Source organism: Anastrepha ludens, chromosome 5, assembly GCF_028408465.1.
Source record: "Anastrepha ludens isolate Willacy chromosome 5, idAnaLude1.1, whole genome shotgun sequence".
Taxonomy (NCBI): Eukaryota; Metazoa; Arthropoda; class Insecta; order Diptera; family Tephritidae; genus Anastrepha; species Anastrepha ludens.
Window position 1 is genome coordinate 60,527,441 of NC_071501.1, and position 25,156 is coordinate 60,552,596.

A 25,156-nucleotide genomic window follows, 5' to 3' on the forward strand; every position below is an offset into this window, starting at 1 on the left:
CCGTTGCTGTTTAGAACCTCTTCCCACTTGGTCCACCAAAAATCGCCTGGTCTAGCACCAAAAAAGTTGTTGAGCCAGTTTTTAAGCACTTCTTTGGTGCGGAATAAATCGTAATCGGTCAGTGCAAGGTCAGGAAAATACGGTGAATGCTGAAGGTCCTCCCATTCGAGCTTTTTTCACAACTTCCCTAACATTAATAAGGCAGTGGAAAAGTACTCCACAAAAGAGTCAACGTGGTGTTGCTGTCGGATTCAATGTTAAATATGCAATCACTGTAATTTCCGTATACATTTTCCCAAATAAAATATTCTCTTAGACATGTTGCAGCTTACATTTTAAATAAAAGTAATCCCATAATTATATTTTCTTAAAGCTATAAATATTTTTCAACTTATTTATATATATATATATAATTGGCGCGTACACTTCTGTTAGGTGTTTGGCCGAGCTCCTCCTCCTATTTGTGGTGTGCGTCTTGATGTTGTTCCACAAATGGAGGGACCTACAGTTTCAAGCCGACTCCGAACGGCAGATATTTTTATGAGGAGCTTTTTCATGGCAGAAATACACTCGGAGGTTTGCCATTGCCTGCCGAGGGGCGACCGCTATTAGAAAAATGTTTTTATTAATTTTGCCTTCACCGAGATTCGAACTAACGACCTCTCGGTGAATTCCGAATGGTAATCACGCACCAACCCATTCGGCTACGGCGGCCGCCAACTTATTTAGTCTTATAATTTATATTTACTATCATTTGACTAAGCCGATAGCCCTAGTAGCTTCGATTGCATTACATTAATCTGTACTTTTAATTAAATTTTAATAAATAATAAGAAAATCAATTGATGGAGTTTTGCATCGCGTGTGGGAAAGCGAAGATGGAAATCATTTCCGTTATCTGATTAAGTTCCTAAAACTAGAATTGTATCTATGTTAGGGGAATTCCACAATGGGCCGAAGAATGGAGGTTATCTGGGTATCACTAAAACGCTGGAGAGGATTAAGCAGCAGCTTTATCGGATAAATTGCAAAGACACAGTAGCCGAATGGATACGAAATTGCGCGGAGTATATGGCAGCGTTCTCTGCTGCAATGCTAATGCCCAGTATACAATCTGGGGCAGCAGCAAATGCAATGACCGGTGTTACTGCTAGAAGGCGGGAGGTTGATCTCACCTTGTCAAATTCAAAACTTGGGTGATCAATAAAAAACTTTAGAGTTCTTGCCGAAGATTCATGCTCGAACCACAGGTATGTTGAGTTTCAGTGTGGCGAAGAGGAACAAATGCCATTGCCCTCTAGAAGCACAGAAAAACAGACTGGCAGAAGTTTAGGGGACATTGGGGGGATTTCACGTGACGCCACCAAAACTTCGGAAATAGCAGGGTATTGAGGTGGCTGTTGAGAGACTCAGCCTGTCCAATTCGACTTCTCCTTGATCGGACTCCCTTCCGTGGTGGAACCGAGAGCTCCAATCACTGGAGCGATAACGTCATGTTCAGAGGGACTATAAGAATCTAATTCGGGAGCCGAAAAGGAGTTCTTTTAGGGAATTCTGCGGCGGTATTGAATCTTTAAGTGACATGGCGAAACTGGTTAGGATCTTGAAAAGGGATCCAACCGTAAAGCTGGGCTCACTTAGGAAATCTGATGGCTCCTTCACGGAGAAGCAAAGTGAGACACTCAGCTCGATGATGGACTCTCACTTTCCAGGTAATCAGATAAGCATTGGTCGGCAACAGCCCTTAACGAAAGAGGCTGTTGTCATTGCTGCTACACCTTCTCGGCATGACTGGTAAGTTGCCAGATCTGTGCAGAATGAGGCCGCCATTCCCCGCTGCTACAAGTCCCCCGGACCAGATGGCATTTATCCTGCTATGCTGAAGGAAGGTGCAGAGTGCATAGCTGCAGTCCTGAAGAAAATTTTCATTGCATATTTGGCACTGGCTTATATACCACGCTGGTGAAGGATGGTGAAGGTCGCCTTCATCTCTAAGGTTGACAGAGATGACTACATCAGCGCCAAAAGCTTAGACCTATCAGCATAACCTCTTTCATGCTGAAAAGTCTCGAACGGCTAGTGGAGTGCATATGCGTCAGAAGTCGCTGAAAGTTCACTCGCTCTCGCCATTTCAGCATACCTATCAAAGCGGAAAATCCTGCGAGTCGGCTCTGCAAAACCTTGTTGCTAGGGTAGAGCAGACCATCGACATCGGAGGGACTACGCTGTGGGCATCTTTTTGGATATAGAGGGAGCTTTTGATAATGCCTCTTTCGAGAGTATGTGTAGCTCTGCCAGAAGGCATGGCGTAGGCCGGGTGCTCGTGAATTGGATTCATTCAATGCTAGCCCAAAGAATCGTCACGGTGCGCACAGTCGTCTACACACACGCAATTGCGGACTACGTTGCCTGTTTGTTAACGGGCCCTTCGCTTATGAACATCTGTACAAAAGTGCAGAAAACTCTTGATATGATTGGCACTTGGTGACGTGCTGTTCTGCGTAAGCTAAAAGGAGTCACAATCCAGCTATCTAAAAAAATCAAATATTTGGAGTAATCCTCGGTAGTAAACATCTTTGGAATTCACACGTTGAAACAAAGATATCCAAAGCACTGACAGCTTTCTGGCGGTGCAAGGGTGTCTTTGGGAAAAAGTGGGGTCTTTCTCCAGCAAGATCCTATGGATCTACACGGCTATGATAAGACCTATTATCACCTATGCATCAGTGGTCTGGATGAGGAGACTCTCTCTCGAGGGAGTCAGGAGTGGCCATCTGTTACATCGGAGCTTTTCCGCCTACTTCAGGCCCGGCATTAGATGCTCGGGTTGGTCTGCCACCACTTGATGCTTTCATCGAAGGAGAGTCCTTAAAGGCCATCTAAAGGCTGAATCGGTACGGCCCTTGTCCGGCATTGAAAAACAGCGGAGACATGGACTTCGATCCAACGATTCTCTCCATGTCCTTTGATTCCATGCCATCCAGATTCGTACTTGAAAAGAGATACAGCGTGGTACTGTCGGAGGCTCAATTGTGGTCAAACCCTGAAAATGAGCCCGGCAAACACTGTTTTCGCATTTTCACGGATGGCTCCAGGACCGAGCGCGGCTCCGGCATTGGGTTCTACGTGGAATTCAGCGGGACAAAACTGCACTTTGCTCTTGGTGTGCATGCATCTGTGTTCCAAGCGGAGGTGTATGCTGTTCAAGAAACGATGAACTTTGTTGTGGAAAACATATGAGGAGGCAGATGTGTCTGCAGCGACAGCCAAGCTGCACTCATGGTCTTAGACAACCCACCAACCAAAACAAAGGGTAGTGGAGTCCTGTAAATCTAAACTGAACTATATCGGTAGACATAATAGCCTGATGCTAATATGTTTCCCAGGACCCGTGGGTATCGTGGGAAATGAGACCTCTGACTCCTTAGCTAAGAGGAGCTCTGAGGCAAACTTCTTTGGCCCGGAGCCCATTCTGCCACTTCCTTCTGCAGCCATCAAAGTCACGGTTAGCAAAGGGATTACTACAACCCACAAGTGAGCCTGGTAGGCGGACATGTCCAAATCCTCCTGTCATTAAGCAGAAGGGACTGCAGGCAGCTGATTTGACTGATGACGGGCCACTTTCTGTGGGCGATGCACATGAGAAGGGTAGGCATCACAGACAGTGTACTCTGACCAGCTTGTGAAGAGGAGGATGAGATGGCGGACCACTTTCTGTGCGTCTGCCCCGCCTTCGCTCGAATCAGGCGGCCACCTTTGCTCCTTGTCACCACAAGATAGATCTACTCAGATTTCTGCGGCGGTAGGGTAGATTTAGAGAAAATTAAAAGGGAATCCAAGGCCAGTACAATGGGCTTAATGTTGTGTGAGTGCTGTACTTGCTAGTTGTCCCGACAAAAAAAAGGTGAGCTGAACATAAAGTAGAAAGATATATGAAAACATATAACCGATTATCTTAGTGGAGATTTTTTGGGATATTTATGTACATACGAGTAGGGGGCTGAGTGACCCTATCCATGTAACCAAGGGTTAATATAGAGCCACATTTGTATTAGGTGGCAGCACTTCGTCCGATAACAGGTGCTTATCCCCATTACTTGTATCTCGCCTTTCACAACGGTAAGGCTTAGTAAATTTCTAGTGATAAAAGGGAGAACACTCTGTCTTGTGGAAGATAATTGATTCCGTCAAGGCATTTGGAAAACTAATTGTATTTGATATGAGTAACGGAAATCATATAGTTTTGGTGACGCATTCCTTGTTGGTGTTAATGACAAACTCTTCCTCCGACGATTCAAAGAATCGGAGCCTGGCTGGGTTCCACTTTGTGAGGTTTAAACCTGTTCACTCTAAAATTATTTCTTTGCAATTCTTATTTCAACCCCTAACTTCAACCCCTACTACTTCGATGAGAAGTACTCTTGCTCTCAGACTTGTGGGAATGGCGGTTGTAAATCAGATTATCTTTATTTTGCAGATCTCAAGAAGTATTTGCTCCGAATCTGGTACTTTGATAATTCGTTAGTTAACATTTCGGTAAAGCTCTTAATTCTGAAAGAACTTTTTATTAAGTTTCGGAAAACTGCTTGTTTCACAGCAGAGGTAGCTGTTGAGAAAATTAGGGCTAAAAATAAGTTTTTATAGATAAAGTTATACAGGGTCCGGCACTCGAAGTGTAACCAACTTCAGACCGCTCGCGTATCTAATACCCGTATATGACTACAAGGCAGCGTATTGGGACCATTTTTGTATATAATTTACACATACTTATATGACATTCCCTATCTAAATGACGACAGCATGATTGCTACCTTCGTCGACGACACAGTATTAATTACGTCTGATAGGAATATACATAAATATCACTTCATCGAAGTTACAAAATCGAATTGACAAAATGGGGAATCCAAGTAAACGCAGACAAAACGGTGCAAGTAATACATACCAATCGCAAACATGACCATCGTACGCTAACAATTAATAACACAGTCATCACTCAAAATGCAAAAGCTAAATACCTGGTAATGATCATTGACGCAAAACTGACCTGGAAGGACCATATAATCCAAAAAAGAAGCGAAGTGAAAAACAGATTCAACTGTATTGGCTACTCAACAAGAACTCAAAACTGTCAGTATACAACACACTATTATGCTAATGTATAAGACCACGATAATAGTGATCAAAGTGATCACCTCTTCGAGAGATAACACGGTACGGAAACTTTTCCCGTGAAAGGTCAATGGTTTCGTTGCTTTTGTGGCACGTACCGCCGTCTAGTTGAAAATAAAATCGTTAATCATCTCTCGATAGCGCAATCCATTCATTCATAACACCTGTTATTGGAAAACCCTTTACTATATGTCCCACCCTAGCTATAAAAATTACTAAGTGTGCATGGACAGATGTAATAAAATTGGGATAAAAACAAAAAAAATGGCGAAAAACTGAAAATATCTGACCGTAAAAACCGCCACATACTGAAAAATGATCTCAAAGTCAGGCCTTACAAAATCCAAAAGGCGCATGATCTCACACCAAAGCAGCAACAAGTCAGACTTAAAAGAGCGAAGGAGTTGCTTCGCTTGGCCGAAAGCGGTCAATTTCCGAACATTGCGTTTTCTGACGAGAAATTTTTTAAAATTCAACAATTTGTAAACTCCCGAAACGATAGGATTAATTTGACCGACAGTCACATACGAGAATTTGAGCCATCGATTGGCCACCAGGGGGCAGCACCCGCCACATGTAATGGTTTGGGCCACTGTAACCGCAGATAGGCTCTCTCCAATCGTTTCATCGAGCCCGGCGTCAATGCGAAATATTATCGGGGATGTATTCTGGAGGTTGCTTTGAAGCCGTGGACAGACAAACATTTCGGTGGCAGATCATGGACGTTTCAAGAGGACTCAACACCGTCTCACAAAGCTCGAGTGAACCAAGAATGGCTAAAAAACAATGTTCCGAACTTCATAACGTCCACATATTGGCTCTCAAAATCACCAGACGCGAATCCGATGGATTATTCTCTTTGATCCATTTTGGAGAGAAAAGTCCGAACTAAAAGAACTTGAGGCGCTGAAAAAAGCCATTGTCCGCGAGTGGGCCAAAATACCCGCAAGTCACATTCGGGCAGCTTGCGATTCGTTTCGTCTCGAGGCCACAGTCAAGCCAAAAGGTGCTCATATTGAGCAAAAGTAAATTGATTCTTAATTTTGTATTATCTTCACAAATTTTTTACTTTGAATTGAATAAAAGTAATTTTCCAAATTAAATTTATGGCCTTTTTAATTGGTTACACTGCGAGTATCGGACCCTGTATATACATAAATTAGCTTGGGATACCTAGTTTTCTAAATGTATGTAAAATTATAAACATTTTTTTGGTAATAAAATCTACTAATTAATTTATTAAGATATATGTATTTAACTTTTTTACTATAACCAAATTTCTGTTATTACAGGTTCCAATTAAAAGGGTTCATCTCTTCACAGCTATACAACTAGCCTGTCTTATAATATTATGGCTTATAAAATCTTTCTCGGAAACATCCATTCTTTTTCCTTTAATGTTGGTTGTTATGATCGGAATACGTAAGGCCTTGGACTTAGTGTTTACCACCAAAGAATTGAAAATACTGGATGATATTATGCCTGAAATAAAGAAATCAGCTGATAACAATGGTGCACATCAATCGGATGTCGAAGTGGGTTGCCTAACAAAACTTAAGAGATGTTGTTTGGGTGAATCGTCTACATCGAAACAACAAAAAGTAATTAAAATCAACAATGATAAAGAATTTGAAGCGGCAAGCAGCTTGTTAAAATAAAACTTTATATTATGGTTTTTCCCATTCAAATTAGTTGCAAATATAAAAGCACTCATTGTTTTACACCTCAAACTTTTCATGATTACCTACAGTCAATCTAAAAATTCGTAGAAACTTGTGGGTGCAATAACCGACTTAATGTACCTACTTAGTATATAAGCACAATAGGTTAAACTATCATTTCTTCTATGCGTTCCAAGTCGACTTCATTAGCAAAACATAGCACTCTTTATTTATCTTTGATTTCTTTTTGTACTGATTCACATTTATTCACTGCATTAATAAAAAAACTTCAAATTCTTTGGAAAGAGCAACAAAAACAAATAACACAATATTTTGACGCTGTCAAAAAACTGTTTTTACAAACTTTAATGCAGACTTTTTAATGAAATACATAATTCTTTGATTAATTTAATATCTAACTTCAATAACATTTTGCAGTGGCTTTTTCATGGAATGAACCTGTTTGTTTATGCCGTATACGTTCGGTATATTCAGCCATTCCTCTATTATTGCAGTTTTTAATGCAGCTGTGCTCTTTGGATGTCTCTTAGCGACCCTTTTCTTAAAAAAGGCCTACAAATTTTCAAACACGTTTATTTCGGGACTCTGGGCTGGTGTATTTATAACTTTACCGCATTTGTAGAGAAATCACATCTGCACATTATGTTCCTTATGCTTTGGATCGTTATCTTTGTAAAATTTAATATTTGGTTTATTGTCAGTGCTAAAGCCAAATTTATTAGCACTGCCGACTAAGTTCTTTTTTTCAATTGTGCATTTTAAAAACTCAATATTTAAATTTTAAGTCTTAATAAAGCAAAAATTGTTCACTGAATTGTAAAACGAAAGAATCAAAGTGGTCATTGCAAGGCAGAGATAACGGTAAATCGTAGTAATCGCGCAACACCTTCTAAAGAAATTGAAAAGGCAGAATGTAAAATCAGTTCATTGACAGCGTCGAAATAATGTGTTATTTGTTTTTGTTACTTTAGTTGATGCTTTTTTCCATGAATTTGAAGTCTTTTGACGTGATAACGTCTTATAATTCGATTTAGCCGGCTGCACGCACGAATAAATGTGTCTTTATCTTGCTCATTCGTCGTTATCTTGCTCATGGTCGTTACCTTGCTTGAACTGCAAACGAAAGCGCGGAACGAACGACAAAGAGCACAATCGGCCCCCGCATTCGGCAATGTTCGACATCTGGCTCTCTCCTACTTGAGTGAGCATATGTATGTATGTATATGTATATATATGTATGTATATGTATGTATATGCGCATTTGTATATAAATTCACATACTTGTATTTGCATATGCCTTCTTCCTCTATGCATGGTAATGAACCATTTCTCTGTTGAGAATAAACGATGATAGGAAAAGTAGGAAATGAAAGGGGGTGTTTCGAGTGTAATGAGTCTTGAAAAGGGCAAATCGATGATGTTGCCTCTTAGTGTTGTTGACTTATTTACGTCTGATGCACAATCGAAATTGAACATATCTTTCATGAATTTGATAAAAGTTTTGTAATTTTTCACGTTCCATTGCGATTCCATTCACCTCCTCTATATCCATACAAAATATCTATCAAACAAATAAAATTAAAATTTTGTTTTGATAATTGCAACCATTACATCAGTATTTTCTTATAACGTTGTCACGTTAAACTATCGTCAGTAAACCGACTTTACAGACCACCTCTTTTTATTAATTACCTTTACTAATGCCTTTAAATATGGATCAGTACAAAAAAGAGGTCAAAGATAAATAAAGAGTGCTATGTTTTGCTAATGAAGTCGAAAAATTGAATTTAGTTTCTATTTCAAAACACATTCTGGACAAACTGTATGTCCGAGTATTTAATTTGTTACTACGTGTTTAAAAGTGGTTGAGATTGTACGTTCTCTTAGGCAAATTTTAAATTAGGGTCAATTTCATACAATACATTCATGTGTACATAAGTGACAATGACAATTTTGTCGGTAGCAATTCGGCAATTTGGTATTTGTTTCGTTTTATAAAAATGATTGTGAACATGATACAAAACAGAAGGTAGTATCATGACGAAATTATTTTATTTCAAACAAACGAAAGAATAATGCGTGGCATACAACAAAACATTAATCTCAGAGAACAAGTATGGTAGCTCATTTTTTCGATTTATTTTATATACGAATATACAAAATGAAAGGAAAGTAAAATGTATTTCAAAAAACTTGCCTAGATGGTTTAAAATAAAGCATGTTTAGAATTTAGATTCTTTCAAAATGCACAATTTTTAATCAAAATAAATGTTTAATAAGATCATTTAAATGCCTACAATGAGCAAGTCTACAGGTTGCCATACGAGAATTCAAATTTTCAAGGACTTGCACACACATTGTTGTATTGAGTTCAGTAATCCCGATCCGAATGTTTTGTCTGAACTCTAGAATTGTTCTTGGCTTATTCACGGTGAGTTTACTTTTCAAAACAAAAACTCACAAAACATAGTCTAGTGGAGTTAGATCGCATGATCTAGGTGACCAGTTTATTTCACCATTACGTGAAAGTAAACCACCGGGAAACTAAGGTAACAATAATGGAATGTTTTCCGGAGTTATGTGACTTGTGGTTCTATTCTATTGAAAATAAAGATTGTCTATTTCTTCAAGCTTAGGCCACAAGAAATCATCATCTTGATAGTAACAACTATTTTACTTTCATCTTCCAAGAAAAACGGGCCCATTATTCCACCAGCCCAAAAACCACACCACACAGTACATTTTAGTGGATGGCGGCCGCTTTAGCCGAATGGTTTGATGCGTGATTACCATTCGGAATTCACAGAGAGAACGTAGGTTCGAATTTCAGTGAAACACCAATATGAAGAAAAACATTTTTCGAATAGCGGTCGCCCCTCGGCAGGCGATGGCAAACCTCTGAGTGTATTTCTGCCATGAAAAAGCTTCTCATAAAAATATCTGCCGTTCGGAGTCGGTTTGAAACTGTAGGTCCCTCCATTTGTGGAACAACATCAAGACACACGCCACAAATAGGGGGAGGAACTCGGCCAAACACCCAAAAGGGTGTACGCGCCAATTATATATACATATATAATGATTTTTCTGAAATTACTCAGGGGTTTTCTTCGCTCCAGAAGACCCCCAATATTAAATTGGCGACTGATTCGATTTTGATTTCCACCAAAAAGTTCACGCTTTTACGATATTTTGTCTTTAAAGGTCGACCAAAACGGCCAACATTGAGAAGAAATTATGAAAAACAATTAAATTACCACTTATCTTCTTTGTAACAGTTATCGAAATAATTATTTTTTTTAGTTCCACTTAATGACTTTAGCAGTCATGTTAGTTATTTGACTTTTGACATCTTCAGCGAAATATAGCTACCGGACATGATTCCTCTACAGAAGGTTAAGTAACTAATGACAAGGGAATTTTGACACTCCCTTATAAATGGTTGCACTAACGAAGGATTGAGAAAGAGGGAAACATTTTTTCTCCTTCTTGCCTAAAGCTAGTAAAAAGTGCTCAAAGTAGCTAATTAGTACTGTATTAAAAAATTAAGGAAAAACTAAGTACATTGGTTATGTAATAAACAAAAACTATAATTTTAATACAAATGTAAAAGCATTTATTAAATTTACGTTTACTAGATGAATGAATAAAATTAACTTTTTAATAAATCGATCAGGAATATTTTTTGATCAATGCTCTCAAATTTAGGGTGCATGACAAATCAGATTTTACAGGTTCCGGCACTCGAAGTGTAACCAATTAAAAAGGCCATGAATTTAGTTTGGAAAACTACTTTTATTCAATTCAAAGTAAAAAGTGTGTGAAAATAACCAAACTTAGGAATCAATTTATTTTTTCTCGATATGACTGTCACCAAGGCCTTGACTATGGCCTCAAAATTTTGGAAATAGTCGATAGCGTTGAAATAAACCTAGAATTTCTAACGTCATTTTTACTGCCACTCTTAAAGAAGGCCGTACTGAAAGAGAGCTTGCATCCGTCAATGAAATGTCCCTACGATAAAGATTTGTTGAAAATAATTTTCAAAGGATAGACCACTCCCGGACAATTTGTTAACGAAACTGCTAAAAGTCCATCAGCATCGGCCTGAGAGGATGTTTTCAATTTACATAAAGCATTACTAGTATCCTCAGGAAAAAAGCTAAGAGCTCCAAAGTTCAGCGCATAAACTAAATCAGAACAAAAGTCGCACGAAAAATCAAGTTCTTCAACAAAATTAAATTTAAAAAAACTCAGCAAATAAATTTGCCGCTTCACTTGGGCTTCGCGCTTGACTATTATCTAAAAAGATACCAGTGGGAAAACTGGCATCCCTCCTTCTAGACTTCATGTATTTCCAGAAGGTTTTAGAATTTGCTTAAATGTTTATCTCCATCTTATTAATACACATAGATATTGTATTATAGAGAGATTTATTTAAATCGTTGAAATCCTCTAACGTGCGTTTATATTTAACGAAATAAAAATGATTCTTAGTAGATTTAAACTTCTTGAAATAATTATTTTTAAGATTTTTAAGCTTGTTTAAATAATACATAATAACATCACTAAGAAAAGTAGATAAATGCAATGTATATGATATTCGTATACGCTTATAGGCTTCGCTACTGCAGTGGTTGCTCCGCTTAGCAGCTCAAAATCATAAGACTAAATAAAGATAGCGGAAAAAACTTATAGACAAAAATGTTCACAAAAGAATGCTCTATAAAAAAGCTTTGATGTAATATATATTTTCCATAAAATCAATAAAAAAAAGTTATTACGCTTGAAAACAATTCATCCCTTAATTTTTCACGTAATTTTGTTTATAACTCTTTTATTATTAATTTTACAATAAAAAATCTTGAATGAAAGTTGTAGACAATATTATTATCTCACAAAATTTTCGTAACTCTCGGAATTCACCAGATAAACACAAAAAACCAGTTGCACCCTTATTTCTAAGATGGCAGCCGCGGGACACAACTCCCGACCCCGAAAACTCAAACTTAAGTTCACAGTGATGGGTTTTACATAATAAAACCGTAAACTCGCATACTCCTAAAATTACTTACTTGGCTATTTTTTTGGTCTCTTTTTACTGGACTAATTGGTTAGCCGGTTCTGAACAATGCTACTCCTGTCTGGTCGCCTGGAACTAGTGACACGCAGTGGATAAAGCTACAGACTTGCCAAAATACTGCCATTCGGACAGCGACCGGTTGCCTCCTGATGCCCTCTGTTCAACACTTTCACAACGCGGCACAAATGCTCCCAGTAATGGAGCATAACAAACTGCTCAGCAAGCAGTTCCTGCTAGGATATTACCACCGGTTTTACCCCTGCAGACACCTGCTTGAGCCTGAACCGAAATTTACTGGACCAGACAGTGTTTAGACAGTCAATAAACGACATTCACCTGGAGACCGTCACCACCTTGTTAAGCTCCCGTCCTGTGAATGCTGGAATCAGAGTCCAACCAACACCTATTGCAGATGAAGAGCTCCAGCTTCCCTGTGAGACACGTGTAACACTGGCACAATTACGTTCTGGATACTGTAGCAGGTTAAACTCGAGAACCTTATCCAGAATCGACCCCGACATACCAAACATATGTCCGGCATGTGAAGGCACCCCGCACGACACTAACCACCTTTTCACATGCCCTCTAAAACTGACTCACCTAACACCCCTCTCCCTCTGGACCCAACCCGTCGAAACAGCATGTTTCCTGGGCCTACTTTAGATGAGCTAGACAAAGACGATCGGTGATATGACCTACACTGGTGGGGCTTCTATTACTGTTAACAAAAAAACAAACGGGCAATGGGCGCGAACAAAATCGGAAAAAGCGACTATTTTAACTCAACATTTTAAAAATCAAATTTTCAATATGAAAATAACACCGACTTCGATTTGATTCATACAACAATCAAAAAAGACGAGCAAGTCATTAGAAAAAACCTCACGAACGGGAATAAAACAAATAATTCCGACATTAAAAAACAACAAATCTGGCGAAAAATTGCCAGCAAAAAGCATATGCCCAACAAAGCAATAATTTATCTTAGGAACGTTTTCAACGCTGCTATAAATCTCAAATAATTCTCAAAGACATGGAAAATTGCCGAAGTCATTGGGATTCCAAAGCCCAATAAAGACGCTACGTTTGCATTGTCGTATCGACCGATAAGTCTGCTGCGAACAATGTCAAAAATATTTGAGAAGCTACTTTTTAATCGCATAGAGTCTATCATAACAAAAATAGATTTAATTCCCCAACATCAGTTCGGATTTAGACGAAAATATTCGACAATCCAACAAGTGCACAGAATCACTCACAAAATTAATAAAGACTTCAACAATAAACAAGTATGCGTGGCTATATATTATATATTGACGTAGTTAACGCCTTTGACAAAGTGTGGCATGCTGGATTAGTGCTCAACCTTCAATCTTGGTCGCCAAATGACTACTTTGTAATGCTCAAAAGTTTCATCCAAGATAGAAAATTGTATGTTAAGTATAAAGACGCATGTTCATGCATTGAACCTATGACCGCAGGAATTTCGCAAGGCAGTGTATTATGACCCACTCTGTATCTCATCTACTCCGCTGACTTACCGGAACCGTCTTCAGGAAATATCATGATTGCAACGTTTTCAGATGACACTGTACTAATGGCATCTTATAGAGACCCGAATATAGCATAAACAATTTACAAAAGGACGTAATCAAAACACTGGATTGGTTGAAAAAATGGAATATTGAAATTAATGGCGACAAAACAATACAAGTCAATTACAGCAACAGAAAGGTAACCATAGACTCATTAATGATTGGAAACTCTGACGCGAATACTGATACGAAAGCTAAATACTTAGGTATTACAATTGACTCTAAACTAAACTGGAAGAACCATATTATAAAAAAAAAATTTAATTAAAAATCGCTTTCGGCATCTGTACTGAATAGAACCTTAGACCACATAAACTTCTAAAGGTAAGCATAATTTACCCTTAGTCGTCACACTCGACTTTTACTGTTTTGCTACTATTCCGTCTGATGCCACGTTATCATTTAATTATTTTTTATGCGATTTTGCCAATTTCAATGACTTATTACTTGACATTAATGGGATATTGTATTTCCTGAACTTGACACATCTAGTCGTTTTTCTGCCTTGAAGTTCATTCTGTCTAAACTCTGCTTGGATTACATTCCGCTCAGAAAGAAAAAGCCTTATAAATTACCCTGGTATTTTAAGACTTTAAAAAAGCTTAAAAATCTTAAAAATAATTATTTCAAGAAGTTTAAATCTACTAAGAATCATTTTTATTTCGTTAAATATAAACGCACGTTAGAGGATTTCAACGATTTAAATAAATCTCTCTATAATACAATATCTATGTGTATTAATAAGATGGAGTTGAGCATTTAAGCAAATTCTAAAACCTTCTGGAAATACATGAAATCTAGAAGGAGGGGTGCCAGTTTTCCCACTGGTATATTTTTAGATAATAGTCAAGCGCGAAGCCCAAGTGAAGCGGCAAATTTATTTGCTGAGTTTTTTTAAATTTAATTTTGTTGATGAAGAACTTGATTTTTCGTGCGACTTTTGTTCTGACTTAGTTTATGCGCTGAACTTTGGAGCTCTTAGCCTTTTTCCTGAGGAAACTAGTAATGCTTTATTTAGATTGAAATCATCCTCTCAAGCCGATGCTGATGGACTTTCAGCTGTTTCGATAACAAATTGTCCGGGAGTGGTCTATCCTCTGAAAATTATTTTCAACAAATCTTTATCATAGGGGTATTTCATTGACTAATGCAAGCTCTCTTTCAGTACGGCCTTCTTTAAGAGTGGCAATAAAAAGGACGTTAGAAATTCTAGGTTTATTTCAACGCTATCGACTATTTCCAAAATTTTGAGCACGTGGTCAATGCAAAGCTGAGCTTTACGGTTAAATCTTAAACAGATGGGACCTCTCACCTAAAATAGTTTTTTGGCTCTATAATACCAGTATAAAGCCAATTCTCTATGAAGTCGGTGTCTGGTTGGTTGGTTTAAGTGGTGATTCTTCCAGAATCCAACTAGCGCTTCCGCACCATTTTGTTGCCAAATCGTCATTACCAACTTGTTACCAGTTATTTACAGCATGACTATATCCAGTCTGTGCGGTTTAAGAACCTTATTAGGTTGATCACGTCTAAGCCAGATAGTTGTTCGAGATTCTCGAACAGCGGTTTACCCAGAGTTAACATTCTGTCCTTCCATAGGGCAGGGCATTCGCAGAGGAAATGGAAGATTGTTTCTTTTTTCTCCGGTTGTTTACAACTATGACAGTATGTGTTGTGAGGGATGCCCATTTCGGCGGATTGTTCTCCCACAGACCAAAAGCCAGTTATGACTGCCGTTAGTATCCAGGTGTCCCGTCGTTTCATGTTTATCAATGTTGACGATTGTTTGAGGTTGTAGGTGGGCCACAACGTTGTGCTAATTTTGCACTTCGTCTGGTCTTTCCACCTACAATCCGCGATTCGGAGGTATTTTAGAGAAATTGTGCTCTTGACTGCACCTAATGGTGTGAATACCGATTCTGCAAGAGCGTTATTCATGGCAGATCCCCCTCTTGCCGGTTCATCTGCTTCTTCGTTACCTTCAATGTTCCGATGTCCCGGGACCCAGATTAAGGTAACTTTATGGTTTTCACTCAGGATGGTGAGGCTATTCCTGCTTTATTCCACCATTTTATAGGCTGTAGTAGCCGAACCCAGTGCCTGGATTGCAGCTTGGCTATCCGAAAGAATAGCGATATTGCCTTTAAAAGAGAAATCTGCGATTGGTAGTCTACAGGCTTCCCCAATTGCCTGTACTTCCGCCTGGAAGACACTGCTGGTATAAGGGAGACGCACAGATTTCTCAATTTTAAGTCTGTGAGAATATATACCAACTCCAACACCGCAGCCCATTTTACTGCCATCCGTATAGACTGTAGTGTCGAAATTGTTTAGAGAAAATCCCTTATTCCATTCTTCCTTAGATGGAAAGAGAGTGGCAAAATTCCTATTGAATGTTACTGTCGGGACGAAGTAGTCAGTTCTCACCGAGATTAACTGAGTTTGTCGCAATAATAGACTAGCATGACCATAAGTTTTTTCTCTCCAGCGACCCGCTTCATTTAACCTAAATGCACTCATGGTTGCTGTCTTTTTAATATGTAGGTCAATTGGAATAACGTGTGTCAGTGCATTGAGAGCCTCTCTAGGACATGATCTAATTGCCCCGACCGTTATTGCACAGGCTGATCTTTGTATTCTGCCGAGTAGTTTGGTATTGTACTCTATCTCTAGAGCCTTCCACCAAACTAACGATAAAATAGGTCGTATAACCGTCTCATACAGCCATAATGTATGCTTAGGTCGAAGACCCCATCTTCTTCCAAGCATACGTTTACAGGCATATAAAGCAATTTCTGCCTTCCTTACCCGTTCTTTGAAATTTAATTTCCAGCTAAGTTTGGAGTCCAAAATTACCCCTAAGTACTTTGCGTTGGGTGATAGTGAGAGAGTTTGTCCGTTAATATTTGGTAGGGTAAAAGTTGGTACCTTATATCTGGTGGTGAAAAGCATAAGTTCTTTTTTACGCGGGTTTAAACCTAGGGTACAGCCTGTGGCCCAAGAATTAAGCTCGCCTAATGCCCTTTGGATGATCCCACTGATTGTATAATATTAGGGCACAGTCCTGACGCCATTAACACCACATCATCAGCGTACGCCTCCGCTTTTACCCCACCTCTATTAAGTTTTGTTAAGACTTTGCTAATAACGCATAACCAGAGAAGTGGAGACAATACTCCCCCCTGTGGACCTTCTTGGTTATACTGATATTACCCATATTAGCTTTGATGATCCTGGTTTCTAGCATAGAGATGACCCAATTACTGATGCAATTGTCCACCTCCAAGTCTATCAACGCCCGTTGGATGGCATCTGTACTAACATTGTTAAAAGCGCCTTCTATATCCAAGAATGCCGCCATGTATAATGTTTGTTCTCTGTCTCCGTAGATTTGCCTTTAAGGTACGAATGTTGTGCAGTTGATATACCAGAGCTTCTGAGATATATATCCAAAAGTCTTTCAAAAGTTTTTAACAGGAAAGACGAAAGATTGATTGGCCTAAAGTCGTTCGCTGATTCATGTCCCCTCCTGCCTATTTTTGGAATGAAGACGACCTTGACTAGTTTCCAACTATCTGGAATATGACCTAGGTTTAGACGAGCTTTAAAAATTTCCTCTAGCCATGGTAGGATACAGTCCAAGGTTCCCTGTAACATCTTTGGGCTGATCCCATCTAGCCCCGGAGATTTAAAAGGTGAAAAAGATTTAATTGCCCATGCAACTTTCTCCTTTGTAATTATTTCGTTTACAAGATGCTGTGGATTATATTGGCTCTGCCTGATATTTCCCGGATCCTGGTCAGGAAGCGTTCATTGGGCGAAAAAGTAGTAGCTTTCTTTGCTCCCGGCGAGCGCCGGTCCGTCCGTGTTTCCAGGGTCGGTAAAACGTAGGTCAGGCCTCAGGGAACTGGGGTAGGAGCATTGCCTCCGAGGGTACACCCGCTCTTGATTATTTCGGCCCGCCCCTCTGCACACGATGCGCAGGTTAAATAAAAAAGTATGGAAAAAATTAAGGAAAAAACACAAAAAGAAGACAAACAGCAGAAACTAGTAATGGTGGTGATCTAGAGCAGAGCCCTTTCCTAAGAAACAACGATTGCTTCGCTCGCCCCCACAAAAAACGAATACGCCCCTTATGAGCGGATCATTGCCAATTATAGAATAATCAAAGACGGCCAATGAAGGAGCTGAAATGACGCCTCAAGAATTAGACGTAAGAGTAACGTCAAAAGAGGCTGAAAATATTGCAAATACGCCCAATGCGCCGATACAAACCCCTGTAACTGCAGAGGACGCAAACACAGAAAGGGAAGAAACTGCATCTCCGCGACAAGAGTTTATACTCAAAATGCGAGCTGAAGAAGAGGAAGCCGTAGAGAAATCTTTCAGAGTGCTTAGGAAGATGAAAGCAGTCCTAATGAAGAGTAGGAATACATCCACAGAAATAAAGACCGGAGTCTCAGAGCTCGATGAACTATTCGACGTCATGAAAAACTGCAGAAGAGGTTGGATTCGTGCAGAGAAAATTGGCAAAGGACGTCTCTTGCCGGACTTATCAACGAAAGAAATCGGAGGTGACACCCTCGCAAAAGCTCGAAAGTGTTGTCCAGGAGAGTACTCCCTTAACCACAAAACGAAATGCACCAAGTCCTGTCGCACCCGACACTTCGAAGAAACTAAGAGTTCGAGAGCCTGAGAAATGGCAAGTGGTAAGCCGGCAAAACGATGGAGCAAGGAAGGCTAAAGCGAACGAAAAGAAGAATGAACGAATACCAAAACCAAAATCGGAGGATGGGCTGGTAAAGCCGGTAGAGGGCCACTGTTATGCTGAAATCCTCAAAAACATCCGAGAAAAGACCATGCCAGATGAAACCACAACGGTGAAAGGCATGAAAAGAACCAAAACTGGCGCTCTTTTACGTGAATTAGAAAAGGGGAAAACAGTGAACGCTGATTTTTTGAAACAATTAGAGGAAACCGTAAAAGCGGTCGGTTCCGTTACAACCCTCACACCAACTTCAACTGTAGAGATCAGAGACTTGGATGCCGTCACGGAGAAGAAGGAAGTTGATGACTCCGTGAGAAAAATGCTAGCTGACACTAATGAAAATATCGATGTTAGGATCACAAAACGGGCTAATGTTACTCTCGCTATTGAAGGCGCGGAAAAGCTGCTCAAGCAAAATAATATCAAAATCGGATGGGTTAGTGCAAGGATGAGAGCTAGCACATCTCTGAAGCGGAGCTACCGGTGCTTCGGTGTCAGACACCTTCAATCAAACTGCAAAGGACCAGACAGAAGCAGGAAAGGAATATGCATCCGATGTGGAGAAACCGGGCACAAGCTCGGCGACAACGAACTAAAGAGGTAGACGAGTGCCAGACTAGGTTTAGTGGTGCTCAACACAAGAACGACTACGCACCGAAAGCCAGGTTGCGAAGGCACAACACCCGACATAACCCCAGTATCGGAAAGCACCTTTGCTAAAAACTGGAGAGTCTTGGAAGATTACAATGGGAGTGACCATCAATACATCACGTTTTGCATTGAAATGGAAAACCAACGAGTGCCTGAAAATCGAAATAAAAGTACACGCAAATGGAACATAAACAAGCTAAACCCAGCGACGCTCCTTACAACTATTGACGAAAATAAAACGACGATCTGTACGAATAGTACAGCAAACACACTAGTCAAGACAACAATGCAATGCATTACGATGGGTTGCAACCCATCTATGCCTAAAATAGATAAGAACAAAAAAAGAAATGCTGTATAGTGGTGGGCACATGAGATCGCAGAGCTTAGAGATATGTGCATCCATAAGCGTAGAAAGCATAGTAGAGCCAGAGGATTGGGCCCGGCGATAACGGAGTCCAAAGAATACAAAAAGAACAGAAAAGAATTGAGGAAAGCTATAAGCCAAAGCAAAAAAGACAAATGGGAAGAGCTAAGAAACGATCAAAACAATAACCCATGGGTTTGGGCTACAAAATCGTAATGAAAAAGCTAGGAGCCAAATCCCCTGCTGCTGATATGGAAACCGAAGTGGTAAGCAAAATAGTCGACACACTCTTCCCAACGCACTGTGCTGAGACGGAAGAACTCGAGTATGAAGTAATAGAACCTGTCCCATTCACAGAAGAAGAACTAATAGACGCTGCAAAAGTAATGAAATGCAATAAAGCGCCAGTACTTGATGGCATAGTTGCGGAAATATTGAAACTATTGGCAATCAAACGCCCTCTTTTGCTGCTAAACATGTACAACGCATGACTAAAAGAAGGAATTTTTCTAGAAATATGGAAAACACAAAAACTAGTGCAAACCAGGAAGGCAAAGGGAGACCCAACATTAGCGTCCGCTTATAGACCGCTATGTATGCTGGATAGCGCAGGAAAATTCTTTGAGAAACTGATAAAGCATAAGCTTAGCGAGCCCGTAGAGAACAGTGGCGGCCTGTCTGACAGGCAGTATGGTTCTAGAAGAAGAAACGCAAGAAGGATGTAAGACTAAACAAATAACAGAAATTCGATAGGAATGCCTGAGGATGTGCATCTAGTGGGATACGCAGATGACTTTGCAGCTGTAATCATCGCTCGAAACACTGACAAAGCCAAAAGGAAGTTAAATCACGTGATGATCATTCAGACATGGCTAGAAGGCTATGGATTAAAGCTGGCCACAGAGAAAACATAGCTAATCCTTCTAACCAACAGACGTATCCCACTAGAAGTAGATATACAAGTACTCGACGCCACTTTATCGACAAAAAGAGTGGTCAAATACATAGGAGTGCAATTAGACCCGAAGCTAACTTACTGGGCGCACATAATTCATGTTGCCACAAGAGCTGCTAAAGTCAGCGGCATGTTAAGTAAGCTCATGGCAAACCTTGGAGGTCCAACGCAGAACAAGCGAAAACTTTTAATGGACACAACGAACTCGATTCTTTTATACGGATGCGAAATATGGGCAGATTCGCTAAGGGTGTTATGCTGGCGGAAAACACTGTAATCTGTGTAACGCACCTGCACTCTCAGAGTGGCTTTGTCATGCAGAACAGTATCTGAAGCAGCGATTTTAATTATCAGCGGAACCATCCCTATAGATATTCTAGCACAAGAGCGCAAACGAAGATGGGAGTCAAAAATCACGCTTCTTCGATATTAGAGTTCAAGCGCTCACACTTTGGCAGGCAAGATGGAGCTCTGAACGGCACGGTAGATGGAAGCAGTCTCGGAGTGGAGGGAAAAATCCAATAGAAGAGGAGTAGCGACGGTTACTATATGTTGCGAAGGCATTTAAAAAAAGAAATTCAAGGCCCAAAAATGAGGTTAAGATCTCAGGCCGAAGACGAGACCAGCAACAAAAGAAATTTCTTTATGAAGTTTCACGACTAGACAAATAGCAACTTAACAAACTCATAGTACTATTGGATGCAGCTAACGAGACGATGCATATGAGCAATGCCAACGAAAGTTCTCGTAACTCCTCCTAATATCACCTATGACCCAACCGACAACGGGTTGAACACAAGGTTGATGATCAACGAGTTACTCAGCAAATTCCTACCAAACTCGGAACTCACCAGCAGCAGCACATCCGGCTTCATGATGAACCAAACACAACCCGAACCTAAAAATTACCTCAAAGTACCTGCTTGAGATACTGAAGTCTTTCATGGCGGTTCCGAAAACTGGCTATCATTTAGAGACATGTTCACAGCAGTGTACCTACATAAATCGCCCCAAATTATCTCAGGTCCAAAAACTATACCACTGGAAACAAAAAACTCGGGGAAGGGCTAATTACAAAACATTACACACTTAACGATATTAATGTCGAACTCGGGATGCCCTCAAATATCGCTCCTACGAGATTGTGATTGACAATCAAATAAAAACCCTCCAGCCCGCAAATACTGGAAATGGAGTTTCACTGAAAGTTGGAACCCATTGCTAATATATCTCTGCTCCTCGAAACTCCCAGACAAAACTCTTGCGTTATGGGAGCAATCTCTTAATTCCAGGAACTAATTACTCCTCTGGTCCAAAATGAACCAGTTCCTCACCACTCGATATGAAGTGGTCGAACGGCTAGGCATATAAAAGCCGGACAAACAAAACCCCCCTCAACCCAGTTTCCCATCACGAATCTCAGAAGTAGCCCTTCAAAAGGCCAAAAAGTCTTGCGGTATTTCCGCAAGCTTGTCTTTGCAAGCGCGTAGTTCTAGTTGTATTCGTCGCATCGGTTCACGCTAGAGCTTTTTGGAAAGCTCTTTTCACGTGCTAACACGTGTTTGATTAATTGTCGTTTGCTTTTAGTCGTTCGTGAGTTAAAGCGTCGCAAACATGGAGCAAAATAAAGAGAAAATACGGCATATTTTACAGTACTACTACGATAAAGGCAAAAATGCATCTCATGCTGCCAATAAAATTTGTGCAGTTTATGGACCCGATACAGTTTCCATTTCCACCGCACAACGATGGTCTCAACGTTTTCGTTCTGGTGCAGAGGTGATCGAAGTTGCGCCACGGTCCGGAAGGCCTGTCGTCGAAAATTGCGATAAAATCGCTGAATTGATCGAAAGAGACCGGCATCGTAGCAGCCGTAGCATCGGCCAAGAGCTGGGCATAAGTCATCAAACCGTTATAAACCATTTGAAGAAGCTTGGATTCAAAAAGAAGCTCGATGTATGGGTGCCACACGACTTGACGCAAAAAATCATTTTTGCCCGTATGGATGCATGCGAATCGCTTCTGAATCGCAACAAAATCGACCCGTTTTTGAAGCGGATGGTGACTGGCGATGAAAAGTGGGTCACTTACGACAACGTGAAGCGCAAACGGTCGTGGTCGAAAAGCGGTGAAGCTGCCCAGACGGTGGCCAAGCCTGGATTGACGGCCAGGAAGGTTCTTCTGTGTGTTTGGTGGGATTGGCAGGGAATCATCCACTATGAGCTGCTCCCCTATGGCCAAACGCTCAATTCGGACCTGTACTACCAACAACTGGACCGCTTGAACGCAGCACTCATGCAGAAGAGGCCATCTTTGATCAACAGAGGCCGAATTGTCTTCCATCAGGACAACGCCAGGCCACACACATCTTTGGTGACGCCCCAGAAGCTCCGGGAGCTCGGATGGGAGGTTCTTTTGCATCCACCGTATAGTCCGGATCTCGCACCAAGTGATTACCACCTATTTCTGTCCATGGCGAACGAGCTTGGTAGTCGGAAGTTGTCCACAAGAGAGTCCTGTGAAAATTGGCTCTCCGAGTTTTTTGACAATAGGGAAGCGAGCTTCTATAAGAGGGGCATTATGAAGTTGGCATCTCGTTGGGAACTCGTCATCGAACAAAACGGCGCATATTTGACTTAAATCGCATTATTATAACCAATTTTATGAACAATTGAAAATTCAATAAAAATACCGCAAGACTTTTTGGCCAACCTTTATATATAAGTCGAGGGAAAGCTAAGATATTTTTGCGAGGTTCTGTAAGGAAACAAAGTAAGCTCGTATTAAAATCAACGAAACGACATAAGTAAGCGACATAAATATTATTAAGATCAGATAATAACTACATCCACTTTTTATATATTAAAACTAAGTTTCCGTCCGTCCATCTGATAATATTTAAATGGACGCGAATATACAAGGCTCGGCCCGAACGGAATTTAGTACTTCTTTACTTGTTACATACATACCATATATTAAACTCGTTTATGCACTTTAGTTACGCAAGCGCTTTGTTATTTTGCCTTACACACTTGCATATTAAAGTACAATCAATAAGTCATTAAAATCAATAATCAGGGTTAACTTTTAATACATACACATATTATGTAAAATCTTAAACCCCTACAAACGCCGTTAATGCCCGTAATTTATCATATATATGTATATATAATTGGCGCGTACACCCTTTTTGGGTGCTTGGCCGAGCTCCTCCTCGTATTTGTGGTTTGCGCCTTGATGTTGTTCCACAAATGGAGGGACCTACAGTTTTAAGCCGACTCCGAACGGCAGATATTTTTATGGGGAGCTTTTTCATGGCAGAAATACACTCGGAGGTTTGCCATTGCCTGCCGAAGGGCTACTAGAAAAATGTTTTTCTTAATTTTGGTATTTTCAACGAGATTCGAACCGACGTTCTCTCTGTGAATTGCGAATGGTAGTCGCGCACCAACCCATTCGGCTACGGCGGCCGCCATTTGTCATTGCAGTAACTAAATATTATATTTTCTGAGGATATCAAATTAATATTATCCACATCAAATGGCAGCATAGTCACTAACTCTAAATGATACTTAAGGCATATCACTTTCTTATTAATTTAAGGGTCTGCATCAATTACAACATAACTATGATAAAAAGACAACTGAAAAATCCACCTGCTATAAAGAAGTAAGTTCGGTATATGAAACTAGCATGCCTCGTATTCATTTGTGCACTGATGACGGAACCACACAACAATATTTCAATTCCTCATTTAGAGATGGCACCAATATAGACGTCAATTTAAGAACCTCGGCACAGCAGGCAGAAAAGATCGAGAGAACATATCAGCTTACTATTCCAGAGTCTGCCAAAGTAAGACATATCAATCGTGGAAAGTAAGTTATTAAACATGAAATATTTCCAACAAAACCTCATTGGTCAAAATTTCACACTTTCGGAAGATTGAGTTTTGAAATCTTACACCGGTGTTCAGTAATCTAGTTTCGGAAATTCTATCCGCGGGGAAACATGGTAGTCTGCTTCCCCAGATTCCAGTATAAAAAATACACCATCGCGAAACCATATCATTCATGTAGGTAGGTGAATTGGTTGGAGTACCACCCTTGCACTCCTCCAATGGGCATATATCTGCAGCCAGCCATACCTGTTGATGTAATGGAGAAGATTGATGGGACTAAGTTGGGTTACTGTCCCTGGCTGTCGAAGAAAGGAGCACCCAGTGACTTTAATCGCCTAGCTGCCAAACCTGGACATTTACAGAGAAAGTTCGCAACAGATAAACACAGCTGCGTGTTTGGAAATCAAAGGACGTGGAGTCTCCAGGACTTTCTAGGTCCTGCGCCTATTGTGCTGGAGCTAAAGGGTTTTCGAAATAACACATGAAGAAATTGAACTGCGCTTTTCTAAGAAATAAGTTATGCAATTTGCCCTTAACAGCTGTTAGGGAGATGACGATGGCCGGGTAGGAGGTCTCTGAGACCAATTCAGTACTCTTCCTGGCGAGGTAGGCAGGTAAAATGGCAACAGTGCCACAGGCACACTTCAAGAAGCACTTACGTGCCGTTTTGATACCATAATGTGGACCATTACCTGTGCAAAGAAAAATTATTGGGAAGAGAAAACCTTCTACAGCCATTCAGTGCTGTTGATGTAGTGGAGGAGAGGAAAGGGATCTAGGCTGGAGAATTTCTTCAAGTCATCCCCAAAGGGCACGCTAAGGAATCTCAAGCGCCTAGTCGCCAGAGCCGGACATTTGCTGAGAAAATGTTCAACAGTCTCTTTCTCTGTAGGATCCCCACAGCTTCAGCCATAAGGGTTGTACGGAATTCCAAGCTCATGGCAAACTCATTAGCAAGATTATTCCCCTCTGTATCCCTATATCC

General features: G+C 40.3%; 1 protein-coding gene across 3 annotated transcripts in view; it reads left to right on the forward strand.

Moving 5' to 3' along the window:
• The window catches only part of LOC128863599 (electroneutral sodium bicarbonate exchanger 1), a 100,019-nt gene that overhangs the window by 68,100 nt on the left and 6,763 nt on the right, over positions 1 to 25,156 (forward strand). Inside the window, exons 10-11 of one of the 3 annotated variants that reach the window (XM_054102830.1) lie at positions 6,465 to 6,773; positions 23,874 to 24,148. In XM_054102830.1, coding sequence (XP_053958805.1) covers positions 6,465 to 6,773; positions 23,874 to 24,148 — 584 coding nt within the window. The remainder of the gene's footprint in view (positions 1 to 6,464; positions 6,774 to 23,873; positions 24,149 to 25,156) is intronic. The other 2 variants (XM_054102831.1, XM_054102833.1) reach the window with 2 other exon arrangements.